This window comes from Neolamprologus multifasciatus, chromosome 20, assembly GCF_963576455.1.
Source record: "Neolamprologus multifasciatus chromosome 20, fNeoMul1.2, whole genome shotgun sequence".
Classification (NCBI taxonomy): Eukaryota; Metazoa; Chordata; class Actinopteri; order Cichliformes; family Cichlidae; genus Neolamprologus; species Neolamprologus multifasciatus.
In genome coordinates, this window is record NC_140458.1 from 3,674,752 (window position 1) to 3,693,606 (window position 18,855).

Genomic DNA, 18,855 nt, shown 5'->3' on the forward strand with positions numbered 1-18,855 from the left:
GAAGGAAAAACTCCCTTTTAACAGGAAGAAACCTCCAGCAGAACCAGGCTGACAGGGGGGAGGGGCCATCTGCTGCGACCGGTTGGGCCCGTGGTTCCCAAAGTGGGGGGCACACACAGCCATTGCAGCAGGGGGCGGTATGAATAAAAGAAAAAGAAATAAAAAAGAATGCTTGGACACTGCTAGCATAATGGACAGGTTTCTTGACGGCGTTCCCAAACAAATGCAAAGCAGAGGTTGAAACATCGCTAAATATGCTTCCAAGCCAAAGACTAGAACATATGATGACGCATATCTTGCCTTTGGCTTCACCTGCACAACAGCTGTCGTGCCAAGGGTGTAAAGACTAACACTCCTGAAACTTTGGAGGTTTTAGCTCTTTATACAGTAAAGTTACGGGAGGATAAAAATCATTATCAGGCAAAATGTGCTTGATTTGTTAAAATAATCTCATGTGAGAACAATAAATATATAATTTTCTGCTGAATGGTAATGTAGCGACACAAATTTTTCACTTTTTCACAAAACTAAAACATCACTACTTCCACATCTAATTGTCTGTAATGTATAAAGTTCCGTTTGTAAAGTGAAACATGCTGAAATTAACGGCAAAACGAGTCCTTTTTTTACAACATTTAGTAAAATATTTGTAACTTTTCACATTTAAAACACAGTTTTAAATGTTAAATATAAATGTTAAATATTACATCTAAATGTTAAATCGAAATATTATATTTAAATCTAAATCTAAACACGTTCGTGACTGCTCTCCCCGATGGTTACTTCTCAACGCCATAAGCGGCTTCACTTCTTGCCTACCAGCATGTCCAGCGATTTAGCTGAAAACAGGACATGTTTCACTCTACAAATGGCGCCCCATAACGGAGCCGAAGTAAACTGGATCCGCACTCTGTGCCCGATGAATGCTCGCAGCGCAGGGGGAATAAATTTTGTCGGTGATACCTACCTTGGTCCAGCCACAATTTGTTCCCCCGGTTCAAGTCACGGACATCCTACAGCTGTTTATGCTTTTAAACCAAAAACAAAAGGGGGCCTAGCGAAAAAATAGTTTGGGAACCACTGGGTTGGGGTGACAGAAGGAAGAGAGGATAAAAGGCACGCTGTGGAAGAGATTAAAAACAAGTGTGATTCAGTGGTCATACTGCAATAGTCAGTTTGAACCTCTGTATGTTCTGTATGTGTGGTGTAGAGCATATGGAGGTGAAGGAATTGTGGAAAGGAAAAAGGTTCTGTAAAGAAAAGGAGAAAATCCGGTCACAGCAGGACTACAGCACAAAGTTGATCAAAGAGCGCAAAGTGTACACCGGTTTAGTGGGTGAGCCGGTGACCGTAGGGCCAGAGAGCAGTAGGACCGTCAAGTCTGAACTGCAGCCTCTCTGCATGTCTGTCTCTCTGCTTCACTGTCTCTATGAAAAAAGGCCCAAAATAATAATTTTAAAAAAGCACACACCTTCAAACACAGGTGTATGCACACACCTCAATGCTGTCATTGCAAAGGTTGACACACTCCACTGGAAGACTTTTTATTTAAAACTCTCGAGAGAGGAAAACACAATCACACAGAAAACCTCACGAGTCTTCCAGGATCTAACGTCGTCTTCCTGCTCTGTCATTTTCCTCGCCTTCTCCTCCTTTCTACTAATACCTCGTTTGTATCTCATCTGCATCTTCCTTCTCTTTTCTTTTCTCTGGACTATCTTTCATTTTCTTTCTTCTACCCTATTTTCCATCTTCTTTGTGGTCTACACTGGTTGTGACGCCGTTTTAATCCAGCAGGAGGCAGCAAAGATCAGTTTTAATACAAAAGATGATGTCATCATCCATATGGATTATGGGGAAAAAATTGAGACAGACAGGATTTATTGTGATACTGTGATACTTAGACTGCAGATGGTTTGCCTGACTATTAATACCTTTGTTTCTGGCATTAGTTACTTTTATGACGTTGACGTTTATAACTTTTGTTTTTGGTTGTTTCTGTGTTTCATTTTTATTTTTATTGTCTTTACTTTTGTCTCTCTGCCTGTGTATGTGCCGCATCTCTGGGCTGTTTTTTAATCGCTCCCTGCAGGTCCTGCTCTGACCACTTGGTCTTGCAGAAACTTATGTGTGCAACATACATATTTATAATAAGGACGTTCAACATACACACAACCAGGACAAAATACATGGAGACACATATCCAATGCATAAGAATAAAACAGTGTCACAACAAATGGAAAAAAAAAAGATAAAAGTAGAATAAAAATAATGATTAAAAGCCCCAAAGTGGATATTGGTCATTAAGGTGATGGTTTGCAGTAGGAATAGACAAAGCCAGAGGGTAAAGAGTCAAACTCACTGTGGATTGGGTGGTTAAAAGTAATAACAGAATGAGCCTTTAACAGCTCGTGGTTGTTAAAAGTGCCCAAAAGCCCGTCTTGCCAACATCCTGAGATTTTGCTGGCAGGTTTTACCAGAAGTCACAATCCATTTTTGTTTTTTAGAGTCCTGTTACCAAACCAGGCAAAGATACAAAAGGAAAAAACAGATTCAATGAAACTTCTGTAAAATAAAGACGACTTTTCAGAAAGTTCACATCTTCCTTAAAAATCATTCTTTGCTGAACTTTTGCATCAGCATGAGGTTTAAAATTCAGAAATCCAGTTAAAGCCAATGTTCTGGATGGATGAGTAACAATAAATAAATAAATAAACGACTGGACTGATGTTAAACTATATTTCTTTCCTTTTTCTTTCTTTGTTTTTTAGACCAGGGTGTTTAGTTCTGCTATAAAGGTGCCTCAAGTGGACATAAGAGGAACTGCAATCATTTTTGAAACTTCCATGTTGACTTCTTTCAGACCTCTGGAGACATGATCGTCACATGCTTTCTACCTGAAAACTGATCTTTAGTTCCAGCTGCTAGCATTCAGTAAAGTGGTGGGTTTTATTTAAAACAGGCTGGAAACACAAAAATCAATTTTTTTAAACACTTTTTGGTTTGACTTGGAAAAGACGATTATGCATGAACCAAAGGATTGATTTTAACAGTAAATATCCGAAATGCTTTCAGGATTGAGTTCAGACTGTTTTTTTTATTCTGTCCTTTATTTAGAGAGAAACAACAAACGAGTGAAAGGAGAGAAAGAGGTAAATCCTCTCTGAGTCCAGCAGCAGCAGCACCGAGGATTATAAGGGGCTTAATATAGAAGCTTAGGGACACACACACACACACGCACGGACACACGCTGCCCTGCATCCTCTCATCTCTGATCTGATGGGCACATAGCTTCCGTCCATCCATCCATCTGTAGTCTCGATCACAAGTATGTGGACGGTGCCATGTTTTTTTCTGTTTCAGCTCATCCAGGCTGAGGCAACATTAAAGTCTGAGCAGGTTTCCATTAGTGTACAAAGAATATTTGGAGACACAGACCTTGAGGTTATGGTGAAAGTGAGACATAAGGAAAGCTTATCGGACACCTTCAGTGACTCAAGTCTAAAAGGCAATTTCTCCATACAGGCTAAACTTAAACTCGATCCTGCGTTGAACTTTTTCTTTTCACTCCCTAAGCTTAATAGTTTACGCTAGGTGACAAAGCGTCAACATTTTACGCTTTCGGGTACCCAACACTTTCCTAAATGATGACATTGGAAAAAGGAGAACAAATGAGAACCGTTTGGACTCAATCTACACATGTTCGTTCATTTTCTTAAAATCCTTTGGAAAACACTATTTTACATCATTTAGCTGCTGGTCCAGGTTAGCAATAAGGTTCGGGTTAGGGATAAGGTTTGGTTTGGGGCTGGAATACATGTTACCGCGGGACCGTCATTCCACTGGAATTCAGCCATAACCCCTCGCGGACCGTAACAACACGGAAGGTCACCTTTGCGTTCCTCAGGAACGCCGCGGGACGTGACAAAACGTCGGTATACTACGCCCCGGGAGTGAGAACGATATAGACAAATCTAGGAAGAACATGTCGACTTTTTATGTGAGAAATCAGCTTAGACTATGAGTTATTCAGAGACTTGTTCAGAGTAGGAGTATTACCCTCCAGGACAGTGAAACAAACTGCTACCAGCTCTAATTTCTCCCAGCTTCTATTGCGCTTTTAAATAAAGAGTCGGTTTAAAATGACACATTGTTGTGCACTTGAACGTTTGCTTTATGGGAAACATAAACATAATTAATTACTTATTTAATTTATTGTTATTTTATTATTTTAATGCAGCTATGTGTATGCCTGTTTGTTCCGGACAAATTTCCCATGTGGGACAGTGAAATGTATTCCTATCTTCTTATCTTTTCCCTCTGAGCACATTGTAGGATCCTGAAGCTACAAGGGCATCCTGAGAGAACCCAGAGTCACCAGAGTAACAGATGCTGTTAAGTGATTGAATGGTATTCTGGAGGTTATCCACTATGAAAACCATCTTGCCTCATAGGACACAGCAGAGAGTTTTCCTGTGCACTGAAAAGTCTGCTGGCATGACAGCTGCTGCTGCACCCAAAGATTAGATTGTGTATTTACTGAATATTGTCCTGAAACTCTTTGAAAGTTTTCTAGGACGTTTTCCAGGGCTTTTGGCAGAGGCACTCTGCATCCTTCTCTGTATACTCTGAACTCATTCTCTGCCGCTGTCAGTCTCCTCTGAGGCCTTTTCCAAACCGCAGCCTCAATTCATGCTGACGCCACCTGTCGCTAAATACTGTCAAACCTAAATGAGGCTGTGGTCTCAGCTAGTGCAATGTACAGTTTGCCATCTTTGTACTGTTAATGTTTGTCTCCTGAACTGAATTTAAACCACTAAAAACAATCAATGTTCATTAAAACTGCATCTTTACACAGAAATCTTACCTCCACTGTCAGCTTCTTACAGGCAGCTTGCCCCAAACACTCTCTGCTTCAGGGTTACTGGTGAAAACCCAGCTGATTGTTTTATAAAAGCAAAAGAAATGATTTCCTTGTAAAATGTAATCACTGCTAGACATGAAACAAAATGCAAACGAAATATTTCCAAAAATGTGAGAACTATTTGTAAAATGTCACTGAAAACAGAAACATTTAACTGACAGCAGAACAAATAAAACATATCAGCATCAAATCTGAAACGAAGACCACTGTTGATAAATAAGCAAATAAATACTCATTTTAAATTTAATGCCAGGAATAAAAAACAAACAAACTGTATCACTTCTTCTTTTTTAAATAACTCTGTTGATTTTGTGGGAAAAAGTTTTGAAAGAAAATGTTTCCCCATTCCTCCCCATATAGGATCCAAGCTGCTTTATTCATTTTTATTTCATAACACTTCAAATATTTTCAGTGGGGTGAAAGGTGAAAGGGCTGCAGGAGGCCGGTTGTGCTTTCACAGATATGAAAGCCACCCGCGCCATGTGCACGTGGATTCTGATAATAATGTGTCTCCTCTTCATCGCAGGTTTCAGTCATTTCCAAACATGATTTCAGTTATTTCCGATTGGCTTGTTTGCACATTAATGAATTTTTTCTTTGCATTGTATAGTTTTAATCTGCACTTGTGAACGCAGGAATGAACTGTTTGCTCACAGTGATTTTCACATCTGCTCCTGAGAACATGCAGATATTTCCAAAGCAGTCTGTTTTTAAAGATCACCAGCAGTTAATATTAGTCTGCAGTCTTGTCCCAGGTGTATAAAGATTTCTCTGAGTTCTCTGAATCTTTAATGATATTATCTACAGTACATGATGAAATCTCCAGATTCTTAATTTCTTTACCTAGTGGCCCACGTAGTCATCTATAGAGCTTTAAACCTCTTCCCATCTTTAACCGTGACAGAGCCTCTCTGCCGTTTTTATGCCCTTAAACCTTAAACCTGATTAAGTTCCAGGGTTTGGAAGATGCTCGGTCATGTGTTTTATTGACAGCCCCGCCCTCTCTACTTTTTGTAGAGACTTTATGCTAGCATCAAATTCAAAATGTTAACGTTAAAAATAAAAATACTCCTTTTAACATTTGATATGTTGTATTTGTGCAATTTTAGTTAAATGTTGGGCTTTTTATGTTTTACACTTTTAAGCTTTTAGAGAAATTGGATCATTTTAATTGTGAAAATGATTTTCACAATTAAAATATCTCAGCACTCAAAGCCCAAGTAAAACTTGCCACATTCATACAAGCACTTCCTTCTATGGTTAAGTGCTTTACTCATTCACACTCTGAGAAACTCTGGGTTAGTATCCTGCCCAAGCATATTTCCGATGAGTAGATGTCCTCCACCAGGGCTGGACTGGGACAAAAAATCGTCCCGGGCATTTTGACTAGATCGACCCCCCAGGTATTACAGGAAAAGCCATAAAGCCTTTGAATGAAAACAGACGCTGTTGTGACAGTGATGTACAGTCTTGTTGGTATATGTATGATTTCTATACATTTTACATCAGATAAAAACTTTGGTTGTAAGATTCAGATAATTATTTTTTAAAAGCGAGAAATTTTAAATGAGAATAAGAAAGAAAAGTATTTCTTTGTGCCCCCCTCTCCCTGTTAATGCTCTACATGGCCCCCTGGCAACACTTTGCTAGACCCGCCCCTGCACAGTTACCAGCTGTCAGCTACTTAGAAAAAGGATCCTGGTGTTATTTGTCTCTCAGAAACAGTTCATAACTTCCCTTCAACTCATTCATGTCACCTAAAAGGTAAACCTGTTTCTCCATCACCTGTTCAGCTCTGATGGTTCAGTAAGGACGTCTCCTAGTTTCATCTTCATGTTTTCCTCTCACCAGATATACAAACCGACATCATGACCAGCAGCTTTACAGCTGTGGCTCCAGCAAACATCAGCTGATACTAGAAAGTAATGTTAAATAAATTCTAACAACAGCTGATCAAGCTTAAACGTGCTGCTGTTGTTTAACGCGACATCGGCTGGTTTCCTCTTTCTGGCGCAAAGTGGGCGATAAACAAACACGAGAGAAAAGCCGATCAGCTGATCATTGATCAGTTTCATGATTGAACGAGAGAAGAAGAGGCAGCTGACAGCGTAAAGACACAGAATAAATCCACCTTTGTGTCTTTTTTTCCATTCTAGCTGAAGTACGGCACAAACTGCCCACTGGGCGGCTGATGGCCGGTCAGCTATGTCCTCCACAAAATCTTCCATTTCCATTTTTTTAGAGGACACCACTGATATAACGCTGCACTGAAACTGAAATTAAAATGTAATTGCATTTTTTTCAAGTTCCATTTTATTAGTGATCCATTAAATAATAATTTGATCTTGTGGTCTAAAAATAAACTTTTATTGTTGGAACCCAAAGGGACAAACAGCCACGTTAAGGGTTAATAATAACACACACCTGCGCCCCACTGCAGGATTTTTGTTTAAAGAAAGAAAAATAAATAATGTATTTATTCGTCTCCTCTTTGACTCTGTGCAGGAAACTCTGTGATTTTAGTTCATACTTTCTCCCAGAAAAGAAAAGGAAACAGAGAGATTACATTTGTGGTTTTTACCTTCCTCAGAACATTTATCATTTTAATCAGTTCTGTGATAAAGGCTCCTGTCTCTGCGCCTTTAATTCGTCTCCATTTGCCCTCCCCTTTAACACCGATGTTTTTTCTGTTTAATCCCCAATTGGGAGAGAGAGGGAGGGAGAGAGAGGTAGAGAACCTCTGACAGACAGAGAGAGAGCGCGATGGGCAGATAGATGAAGAGAGTCAGATTAGTGAAGCGAAGCTTAAAAAGAAGCTGAATTCACCTCCTCGATCGCTGCATGTCTGGATTTATCCTTTTTTCTTCATACTTTTTAACTTCATTTGGAGGTTGATTCATTAATTAATTGATCGATGAATCGGAAAATTTAGCTGCAGCTGCATCAGAAGAAAGGTGGATTAATTTTCAGGTGCATTTGTCAGCGAAATGCGGAGAAGTTGTTGGTGACTCGGAATAAAGCAGCTGATGAGGGAACCGGCAGGAAACTGATGAAAGCTCGGCTCGACTGACGATGATCATCGGTGTGTGGCGCTGAGCATCAGCGAAGATGTACGAGGAGAACCACCGAAGTAAGCGCTCAGCGAAGCTGTCAGTGGATCACTTGGTTAAAGTTCAGATTTCTGTGTTTCAGCTGGAGCCGGACTGGAGCAGCTGTATTTTCTGTATGAAGGTCACAGCTGTGCGATTAATCGACTACAGCTCGTTTGGCTTTTATTTGTTCCCCGCAGAGTTATGGGAAATGCAGAAGTGATCTGAAACTAAACTACATTTTCTCTCCAAAGAAACTCACGAATAGAATTTTAAAATCTTCTAAATTGGCACATTTGAAAACATAGAAATAAAAAGTTTGAACAAACAGCACAGCAGTAAATATAGGACGTGAAAACATCTGGTCCATCTGATTCCCTTCACATCACCTGAACTAATGGTTCCTGTCATTATGTCCTGTTTCCCTGTGTGTGTGTGTGTGTGTGTGTGTGTGTGTGTGTGTGTGTGTGTGTGATGCTGTGTAGAGCAGAGATTCAAACCAATACATGATCTTTGTGTTTCTTTATACTAACTTCAGCTTCATACAGCACATCTGTGCACACCTTAGAGCTTTAGAAGCTGCTGTGATCTTTTAGGTCACGTCGAAGGAACGAGGAGATCTTGAGCTTTGATATCTTCATTTTCTGGAGAACACGATCCTCACGTAAATGTTTGTCCACTTTTTAATCTTTTGTGGTCATTTCACAGTTGTCGTGCTTTTACTTGTGGCCTTTATGTGCTTATTTTCAGTCTCTGTGTGCTTAATTCATTTCCTTTTATTGATTTTTCAACAGCAAGTCGTTTGCATCACAAGCTCTGGTCGCTCTGGGTCCCTGAACCTGAGTTTGTCAGTCAGGTGATGATGAAAGAAAACCAGATATACTGAAGCATTTTTTCAGCCTCACAGTTTCTCTCTGATGAAATGAGATGAACTTGATCTCTGATCTAAAAACCAGATTTGCACTAGAATCAACCTGTGGGTCTGCAGCTCTTTAAGGTCTGCTCTTTGTGTTTTTTCACTGTGTCTGGTTTGTAATCCAGGCTCGACCATCAGGAACCAGACAGTGTGCTTTTAATGCTTAACTTCAAAGGGGTGTTTGCTGCTTACTGTGTGAAACATCACTCATTGAGGAAACTGCGCTGACCACTGAGGTGGAAAGAATATGTCATAGATGTGTCATGTGACTCGGGGGAGGAGGGGGAGGGGGGTTCGTGGAGAAGAAACTAGTCCTAGACTGCTCAAAAACTTCAAGGCAGCACTGTGCCTGTGGCCTTCTATTAAAGTGCCAGTCGGGCGCCACGGTGCCGGGCAGCAAGCACAAGGCCCACTGAAGGATGCAGGGCCCTCAGGCCACCCTCATGAAGTCTGTTTATGATTGTGTGGTCAGAAATGTTTACACCAGTGCTATGCTGGAGGTCATTTTTGTAGTTCTGGCAGCGCTCATCCTGTTCCTCCTCGCACAAAGAGCATTGTATGTGGCTGTGTAGCAGTAGATGTTACTGTTATATGTGCAGTGAATCGTGGAGGCAGAGGACCACCTCGTCGCTGTGGCCTGATCAGCTTTACTGGATTACAGTGATCTGTCCTGCTTGGATGCAGCCGTGCAGCATCTAAAGCTGTTGGATTGTGTTTATCGTTGTGCTTTATGTTGTGTTTCTGGATATGATGCAGTTGTGCATCTGTGTGGACACGCTAACAGTGGTCGACTCTTCTTAATAAGGCAGGCCTCAGATCTCCGATATGGTGGCCCTGAAATCCAAAACATGGCAATTTAAAAAGGATGACTCTGCTTCATGTCATGTTGTGAAGTTTTATAGATGCATATGTGCCACATCGAGCCCTAAAGAGTTGTCAGAGCCTCAGGTAAACATTGATCAGCTGGTCATCTCTGGAGTTACGCTGTTACCATGAAGGATGACTCTAATAGCTCTAACCTGGTGACATAATGCTCCATATAGAAAATAACACGTGACTTGGAATCACCCATCTTCATCCAAACTGAGAACATCTAACATCCTAAAGCAGCACCTGTTTCTCTGTGCATGTGTTTCCTGCTTGTATGAGTCTGTTTCTGCTGCCTGCATTTGGAGCATGTCTCCTTTAATGTTTGCGCTTTTGCTTGTTTATGTTTACTCCTCGGGGGCATCATATTATTAACACTCAGTAACAAACAGTCACATGTGAGCTTGAGCTGATTTATTCACAAACATAATTTAGTTTTTGCAGTTAAACGTAAAGCAGCATAAAAACATAGCAGTGAGTCAAAGTAAATCTTTATTTTGGCAGATTTTCAGTCAGTGGATGCTCAGTAAAGTTACTCAGATCTGCAATAGGATGTTCCAATAAAGTTTAAATGGTTGAGGACACATGACAGTTAACAATGATCGATATCGTGTGTTTCTGAGACTGATGTTCTCCTCGAGGACCTTTCAGAGCAATAAAAAGATGTTAAAGTTGTTTTAAAAAGGTAATATCATTACCATATGAGTGCCCATTTAAGTAGCACACGAGGACTCTGCAGGGTGAGTTCCTACTAGCAAGAACAAGGCTGTAATTATGTCTCTGTAAGGATCACTTTAGTCAAAATAAGGTTTTTATATCATCTGCAGCAATTTATATTCTGATGTATGGCGGTGTTCTAGAAATCCTAAAGAGAAGGACAGCAGTGGCATGAATAGAAGAGGCATTATTGACAGTGGATTCAACATGGACTATCAGAGGTAGTACGAATAGCCTGAAATGGAGGAAAGATTCAAAGAGATTCAAAGTTGTTTTTATTCACAAATGAACGTCGATGCAAAGAGAGCTAACATCTTCTGAGTGTCTCTCTTTATATAGAGAAATTGTCCTTTTTGAAAGAAGAATAAAAATCCAGCAGAAATATTGGCTTGAAGTGCTCTGCCAGCAGTGAATGTGACTGCAGGTCAATGAGTTCAAGGTAAACACCACTGGACGCATTTTCCTCTTTGCAAGTGCAAGGAATGAAATGATGTGCATTTCACAAGTCCATACATTGCTTTGAAAACGTACTGGTCTCATAACATTGATGAGTACCAGCTTAGGCAGTCGCCTGATGTTGTGGCTTCTTTCACTGTCCACTGTTTCACTGGTGTGTGAGTGTGACTATGTTTTGGAGTTAAAGTGTGGCTGCAGCTCAGGAGGTAGACGGGTCATCTCCTGATTGGAAGGTTAGTGGTTCCATCCATGGATGTCTGCATGCCAGGTCTCCTTGGGCAACATACTTCTTTGGCTCTCGGAGGAGGCGGACGCACTTTTTCTCCTCTCCCTTATCTTCCCTGCTTATGTCCTTGTCTAGTCTCGTGGGTTTTTTTTTGTATTTTCCCTGGAACATTCTCTCACAGTCTGTTCTCTAAAACCTAAAAGAGGAATTATGGATTGGATCAACTGGTCCCTAAATGCAATTGACACCCCTTTCTCAACGAGAAGTTTGGGCTTGGGTGAGCCTGAGTGCTGAAGATATCTACCTATTCGGAACCATGGTAACAGGGCTCTGGCGGATCGGAGCTGGCTTGGCTCTGACTTATCGAAGAATTAAGAAAGCGGAACCGGCTGTTCAAACCCCCACAAGGCTGCCCGCTGGATTGGAACGATGGGAGAGGCGTGAGTTTCTCAAAATGGGCTCATTGAGTCACCACGGATAAGATCTTGGAGAGGCTACGGCTGCTGTGAATACTCAGAATAAGATCTCTGACTGCAGACTGGATACATCTCGGAAGGGCTAGCCCGGAATAACATCTCTGGGCGCAAAATTGGATGACATCTCGGGGAGGCACACTGCCGTGAGTTCTCAGAAATCGGCTCCTTGAGCACAAGAAATGACAACATCACAGAAAGCAAGTATGGTGAAGCTCGCGGCTCTCCAGTGTTGGACTGTAGAACTGCTTTGAAATTCATATGAGCTGTTTGCACTAAAGTAAAAAATTAACATTACTTCATCCGGATACCCTCTCGGCGCCAGCTACAAGGCCGGAGCCGAACAAAACACCCTGATAACGACTGTGTTTAGTCTGTTCCTTCCCATTCCATGCAAGGCCACCTGGGTTGGCTGGAAGACTGTTTACTTAGCCTGGCAGGGCGAAGGACACTGTCTCAGCTGAACTATCGACACGCACACACATACATATACTGATACTGATAAGCACTCACTGACGCATCACCCTCCCTACCCCGGATCCAACGCCACCTCCAACGCTTACCTCCCCTCTGATGTGGACATCGGGTCAGTTGGAGGCGCAGTCGAAAGATTGCAGCGGTCCCAGATCAGATGTACACACTGGAACTCTTTCCCATGTTGCTGTCTGTGTTTATTGTGCTATGGTGTGTTGATATCTGTGCATTCCTGTATTATCCTTTTGTGTTACACATTTCGATGTTTCTTTTTCCTCGCTACCTAGCCTGACCTGTCTCCCCAATGTGATGTTTGTGTATTGTATGTACGGTCGGCAAGGTCTGTCATCTCGGTTGTGGGCAAAAGACCTGCAACTGACAAATAAAGGCTATCTCATATCTCTCATCAACATACTAACCCCAAGTTGTTCTCTAATGCATCCGCTGGAGTATGAATGTGTGTGAATGTTAGCCATGAAGAAAGTGAACATGTTGTATAAAGCACATTGAGTGCTCCAGGAGAGTAGAAAAGCGCTATATAAGAATGAGTCCATTTACCATGTGTAAACAGGCCTTTGTGTAGCAGTTTGCTATTTAGTCCTTTTATTGATCCAGACAGCAAATTCAAGATCTGCCTTCCTACTCACAAAATTTTTGATTTTCTGCTTTCAGGTCCCAGACTATTTTTAGCACTTTGCCCAGGCTGAGCCACCTGTTATCTGTGTGCCTATGTCACCAGCTTCAGTCTCATCCTCCTCCAAAAGTGCAACACACACTCTGTGATTGAGTGCTCTTACCCTCAATTTTTCAATTCAACTAAACACATTGAATTGAATTGAAATTTTTATTTCAGTCAACAACAACAACAGATTATAATTTTACATAAAAGTACTCAAACAGTAACCGAAAAAGGAATAGGTTGAAGCCTTATGGCTTATACTTATCCTCCCCCTTACCCCCATAAAAATAATCAAATCCTTAACCAAGAAAATAAATAGCATTGCTAAATAAGTTGTATAACAGTTTGAAAAGAAATCAATGATAAATCAAGAAATTAAATCAACACAAAAAATGTTTAACAAACCAAATTTCTATAACCTTGTATAATATTAATTTTTAAAATCTTCCTGAAGAATGACAAAGAAAAACACATCTTCAGTTCATCATTAAGTCCATTCCATAATTTCACTCCCAAAACTGACACATCTATACTTAACATTGGTTCACTTTAGGCATTTCAAACTTATAAGACCCCCTCAAATCATATTTTCCATCTCTTAGTTGAAACATACTTAAAATACAAATTGGAGCATTCTTTTTAATCACACGATATATCATTTCTAAAGTTTTAGAATATATAATGTCCATGAATTTTAACATAGATGATCCTACAAAAAACTGGTTGGCGGACTCCCTATATCCAACTTTATTTATTATTCTAATAGCTCTTTTTTGCAATTTAAATATTGAATCCAAATATGTTTTGTATGTGTTCCCCCAAATTTCTGCACAGTAGGTCATATAAGGCAAACAAAGGGAAGTATACAATAAATAAAGGCAGTTCTTATTCAAAAAGTCTCTTGTTTTATAAAGAATAGAAACAGACTTGGATAATTTCCGTTTCACATGTTCTATGTGGAGCTTCCAACAAAGTTTATCATCAATAATTACTCCTAAAAATTTTGTCTCATATACTCTTTCAATTTCAACATTATTTAAAGTAGTACATCAAAGTGCTAAAGGTAAAGACCATAATAGGCAATAGCAGACAGAACACTCCAATAATCAAATGACTCCCTACACACCCTGATCCAAATTTCTTCCCCTGGAGCAAAAATATCAATTTCAGTTCTGAGTTCATTTTAGCCACTTTGTCTTGGTTCCCCTTCAAAAGTCTAACATTTTAAGATATAATATTAGGACAGCCATTCACTGTAACATCTGCCAGTTTGTGAAGGGTCCGCCCCTTTCACCATACCAGCACCGCCATCAGTTTTAACTCTTAACCTTATGGCTGATTTAGGGTAAGTGAAACCAGATAATTGAATGATATCCTGGCTATGTTGAGCTTACTTTGTAGCCCAGGGCACAGAAGGGTATCAGCATAACTGATGTGGGCTGGTTTTGAGGTCAGCTGAGCTGGCTGAGCTTGGTTCTTCAAGAATTAACCGTGAGCTGTGCATGAATGGATATGGTTACTGAACTCTCCACCTGCTCTGGATCTGTTTTTTACTCCAGTAATGATGTTTTCAGTGTAAACAGTTATGGAGACAGGTGGGAACTGTAAAATTCTTCATTACTTTCTTCATAAAGTGTGCAGCCCGGATTGACGTAGACGTTCCTGCACAATGAAAACCATTATATCTGCAGACGGAGGGATGCTACAGAAGATCTCTGTCAGGTCTGACCTCAGAGCTCAGGTGGGATGAAGTTACTGGAGGTTGTGGCTTCCATCTTTTTAAGAGGGACTCAGTTTAATCCTCCTGATCCTGATATAGGAGGATCAGACTTTCTGCTCTCTGCTCACTGAATTAAGATGCTCTTCACGGACTTTCTGATAACGTTGTCATGGAAATTAGCATTTCCCATGTAACTTCATCTGTTGCTGTGGCAGTAGAGTTAATCCCTCCTTTTGTTCTGAGCACATGAAAGAAAGTTAATTTTAACACGACTTAAACCCCCAAGTAACCTTTAAGGTGAGTAGGCAGGTCCATCCTGATCCAGCTGGACTCTGAGACGCTGACAGGATTGTTTCAGGTATTTTAGTTCAGATGATTTGTTACTGATGGCTCCTTGATGTTGACCTGAAGGGTGCTATCTTTTCACATCCGCCCTTGTCTGATTTCTCAGGTGTCACTCTTTTTTTTTTTCATCTGAAGGCTGAGAAATCCATGTTTTAATATCTCATTTAATATCTCACCCTCAGGGCTTTATTTAAAAAAAGTTATTCGCAACAAATCTGTAAGTCCTTAAAAGTCTGTAACATCCTGAAATCAGTTCCATCAAAAAGGATCCAAAAAGCTTTTCAAGCTCTGCAATTTAATCGCAACAATAGCGCTCAGACTTGCTATCATTTTTTTCCATTCCTCATTCATATAGTAGAAAGTATAGTGTATATATTATAGAACAAAAAGCCCAGAAAGACTATAACTAAGGTAGTGTTTAACATACAAACACTAACATGGCTAAGAAATAATCGATAATTCAATAATTTGAATAGTCGCTTTATTTGCTGAATATTAAAAGGTTACTATTTATTTATTTATTATTTATTAACCTTTATTTAACCAGGAAAATCCCATTGAGATTAAAAACCTCCTTTTCAAGGGAGACCTGGCCAAGATAGGCAGCAGCAGGTTTCTCACAGTTACAGAATTTACTCAAACACAGGCAGCAACAACACACATGCAACAATAAGTGAAAGAATACAAATAAAATAAAATAAAATTCAATAAAATTCAAATAAAAATAAATAAATAAATAAAAAAGTCACATGTGAGTCAGTTAAAATGACAATCAATCTAATTGAAACAGTTATGGTAAATGGTAAATGGACTGGTTCTTATATAGCGCTTTTCTACTCTTCTGAGAGTTGAGCCATTGCGGGGGGTATGAAGAGAAAAAACTACTCCTGACATTTTGGAGATGTTAGCTCTTTATACAGTAAAGTTACAGCGGGATACAAATAATATCAGGCTGATCCTGCCACAATTTGTTCCTCCGGTTCAAATCACAGACAAACAGGATCCCACAGCTGTTTATGTTTTTGAACCCATTTTGCACAGAGAGGCATTTTTTGAAAAATGTATTGATAGCAATGTTGAATTTTTCTTGTAAAACAAAGGGGCCGAGCAAAAAAGTTTGGGAACCACTGTTTTAGTTATGAATAGAATGTAAAAACTACACAAAATATCTCTTCTATAACTTTTATTGTATTTAAGATAAATAGCTTTTATCTCAGTTTTGTTGATGTTGCTTATTTTGAAACATTTTAGCATAATTTCTAAGGAAATTAAACAAGAATGAATCTACTTTCACAATTAACACAGTTAAGCTTGTGTTTTGTAGGAGGAGATCTGAGCACTTGGATGATTTATCAGATAATAAACGTTATAATATTGACTGGACTGACTAGAGAACTGAGCGTGGCTGCTGCTGCAGAACTGTGTTTGTGAGCAGTGAAGAAGAAAAAACTGCTCCAACATTCACTAACTGAACTGATGACCTTCCAGCTGGACCAGGCTGCAGGGTAGCGTGACACACACTAACACACACACACACACACTGAGAATGGGCAGTGAAAAGTAGAAAGTTAACAAGGCGGATGGAGAGTTCTGTGCGAGCCATGGACTGTACCACTACACCACACACACTCACACATGTTTGCGAAGACCATCATTAAAATAAACTGAAACTCGTTCAGTTTTTTAAGAACGATTCTTCATCTTCTCTATGAATTTATTTGGCTTTAGAAAATGTATTCACTTCTAACTAAGTGCTGCCATATTCCAAAAAAATGTCCAGAATTTCAATAAATGTCAACACTTTCCACATCATCCTTTGCCAAAAGATCCATTTAACTTAAAAAAAAAATGTTTTGTACTATAAAACCAGGTCTGAACACTCAACCTTTTAACATCTGCCTAAAAGTAAGGACTGGCTACAGCGTCCTCACAAATATAAATAAATCGGATTGGTCCCCACAAAGACACAAGTACCTGAACACACACTCACTGTCCTCTCGATGATGCAAGCTGACTCGGGATAATTCGGGGATAATTGGATGGTTCTTGTTGTCCTGCGGGTGAAGCAGCTTCACCAGCTCTTCAATTGAGTCCTTTTATTTTCCTAAAACATAAAAACTTGTCATCATACGGTGATGCAGCTCAGAGCAGAATATGACCAAATGCATTGGTGAGAAGTTTTTCTAGTAACTACGCAGATCTGCTACAGAAATCAAAGGTCTCTACAGCGAAACTGCTTAGCAGGACTTTCTGAACTCTTGCAAAATAAAAACAAAAGCAAAGTGTAATAATACGAAGTAAAGCACGATTCTGCTTTAAAATGTGTATAGCAGAAATGCTTCTTTACAGTATTGCAACCAGGATGACATCACCTGTTAATGAAATCAAAGGACTCGTACAGAAATGATCTGTCCATCATAAAATAGACGCATCTTAAACCTAACATCCTCTTTAACTCTGATGAGGGCCATAATTCTCCTTTCTTCAGTGCACATTTCATATCAGGAACACTTTCCAGGTTTCCTTTACCACACATAAAGGCGTCACTGATGTAGAGATGTTACTAAGCTGGCATTTAATGAGCTTTTCAGATATTTTATAATTAGATAATGACTCTGTTAAACTATGTACAATAATACAAACAAAAACAACAACATTCAGAATCATATTTAGTGTTTTATTTCAGATCATCTCAGTAGATATTTGGGATTCAGGTATTTGTTTTAGTTTGATATTGCAAAGCATCACTTGATAGCAATAGCTGGTGCTGCTGTCTTAAAGTACATAATAGGACTAGTGTTAGAGTTGGCGCATATAATGACTTAGACCTCAGGGGGCTCATAAATAGACCTTCTGTTTTATAGTTATTTTTTTAAGTTTAACAGGAATAAAAGCTGAGTTGAGAAACACATTGTTTTGAAAAACTGTTTATGTTGGGAAACTGAGTCGTATTATTTATGCATGAAATTCTCAACACGGGTTAATTGATGGTTCTAGATGTTCTTGGTTGTGCTATGGTTGTTTGCTACCCAGCTGCCCAGTAAGCATTGGTCTAACGTTGGTTTTTGCTTGTTTTAAATTTGTTTTAAATTTGCTTTTGATCAGGGATTTTTGTAAATGTGTCCCCTTTTGTCCTCTCTACCACTCCAACCACGCTGGACAGCCTTTCTTTGTCTGGTGAGCACTGTCAATATGTCCTTTCACAGTCAATATAAATAATATATCTGTGATATATACTTACAGTATACGCTGCCTCAGTACAAATTAAAGTAAGCCTTATGAGAAAATAATAAAATTGGGATTGAGATTAGTATATATTTTTTTCTTTTGTATAGAGGTTTTCCACCACACAGATCTATAAAAACAAACAACAAATAATAATATATTATTATACTATATTATACAAAACCATAATAACAAATAATAATAATAACACAAATATTCATCTTCACCCGCAAAATATAAGAAACATGTTTAGACAAGGCTGCACAAATAAACGTGTGAGGGCGTTTTTTCCCACTGACCATGAAGGCATCCATCGGTCCCACTCTGCTCTTACCGTCTCTACCTGCGTGGTAAATAAAGCCCAGCTGGATGCAAAAGCGATGCATTCTGGGAAATACAGGAACTCTAGGAAAGGACTAAATGGAGAGAGGTAGATATAATCTGTGTGTGTGTCCTTGTTTTGCTATCATTGTGAGGACCTGTGGATGTTCCTACCCTTTGAGGACGTTTACGTCTGCTTCAGGGTTTGACTTGGTTTCAGGGTTCAGTGTTGAGGTCCTCTTAGGTATATAAAGACAAACATGTCTGTGTGTGCGTGTGTGTTCAGGTAACAACACATCAATCCCAGCCTACATCACACACACACACACACAGATCTAGGTCGCAGCTGTTCACTATAATTTCTTTTTTTCACCTCCTCTGGATTCTATCACATCTCTCTCCTTCTCTTCCTCACGGTTCATT

The 18,855-nt window shown here is 39.6% G+C and overlaps 1 protein-coding gene across 1 annotated transcript in view; it reads left to right on the plus strand.

Annotated features, from left to right (window-relative positions):
* Nucleotides 1-7,665: 7,665 nt before the first annotated feature.
* Nucleotides 7,666-18,855, plus strand: part of cacna1fb (calcium channel, voltage-dependent, L type, alpha 1F subunit) — a 52,483-nt gene continuing 41,293 nt past the window's right edge. The window contains exon 1 of the mRNA XM_085145703.1: nt 7,666-8,054. Within this exon, the coding sequence (XP_085001829.1) occupies nt 8,033-8,054 (22 nt within the window). The 5' untranslated portion in view covers nt 7,666-8,032. The remainder of the gene's footprint in view (nt 8,055-18,855) is intronic.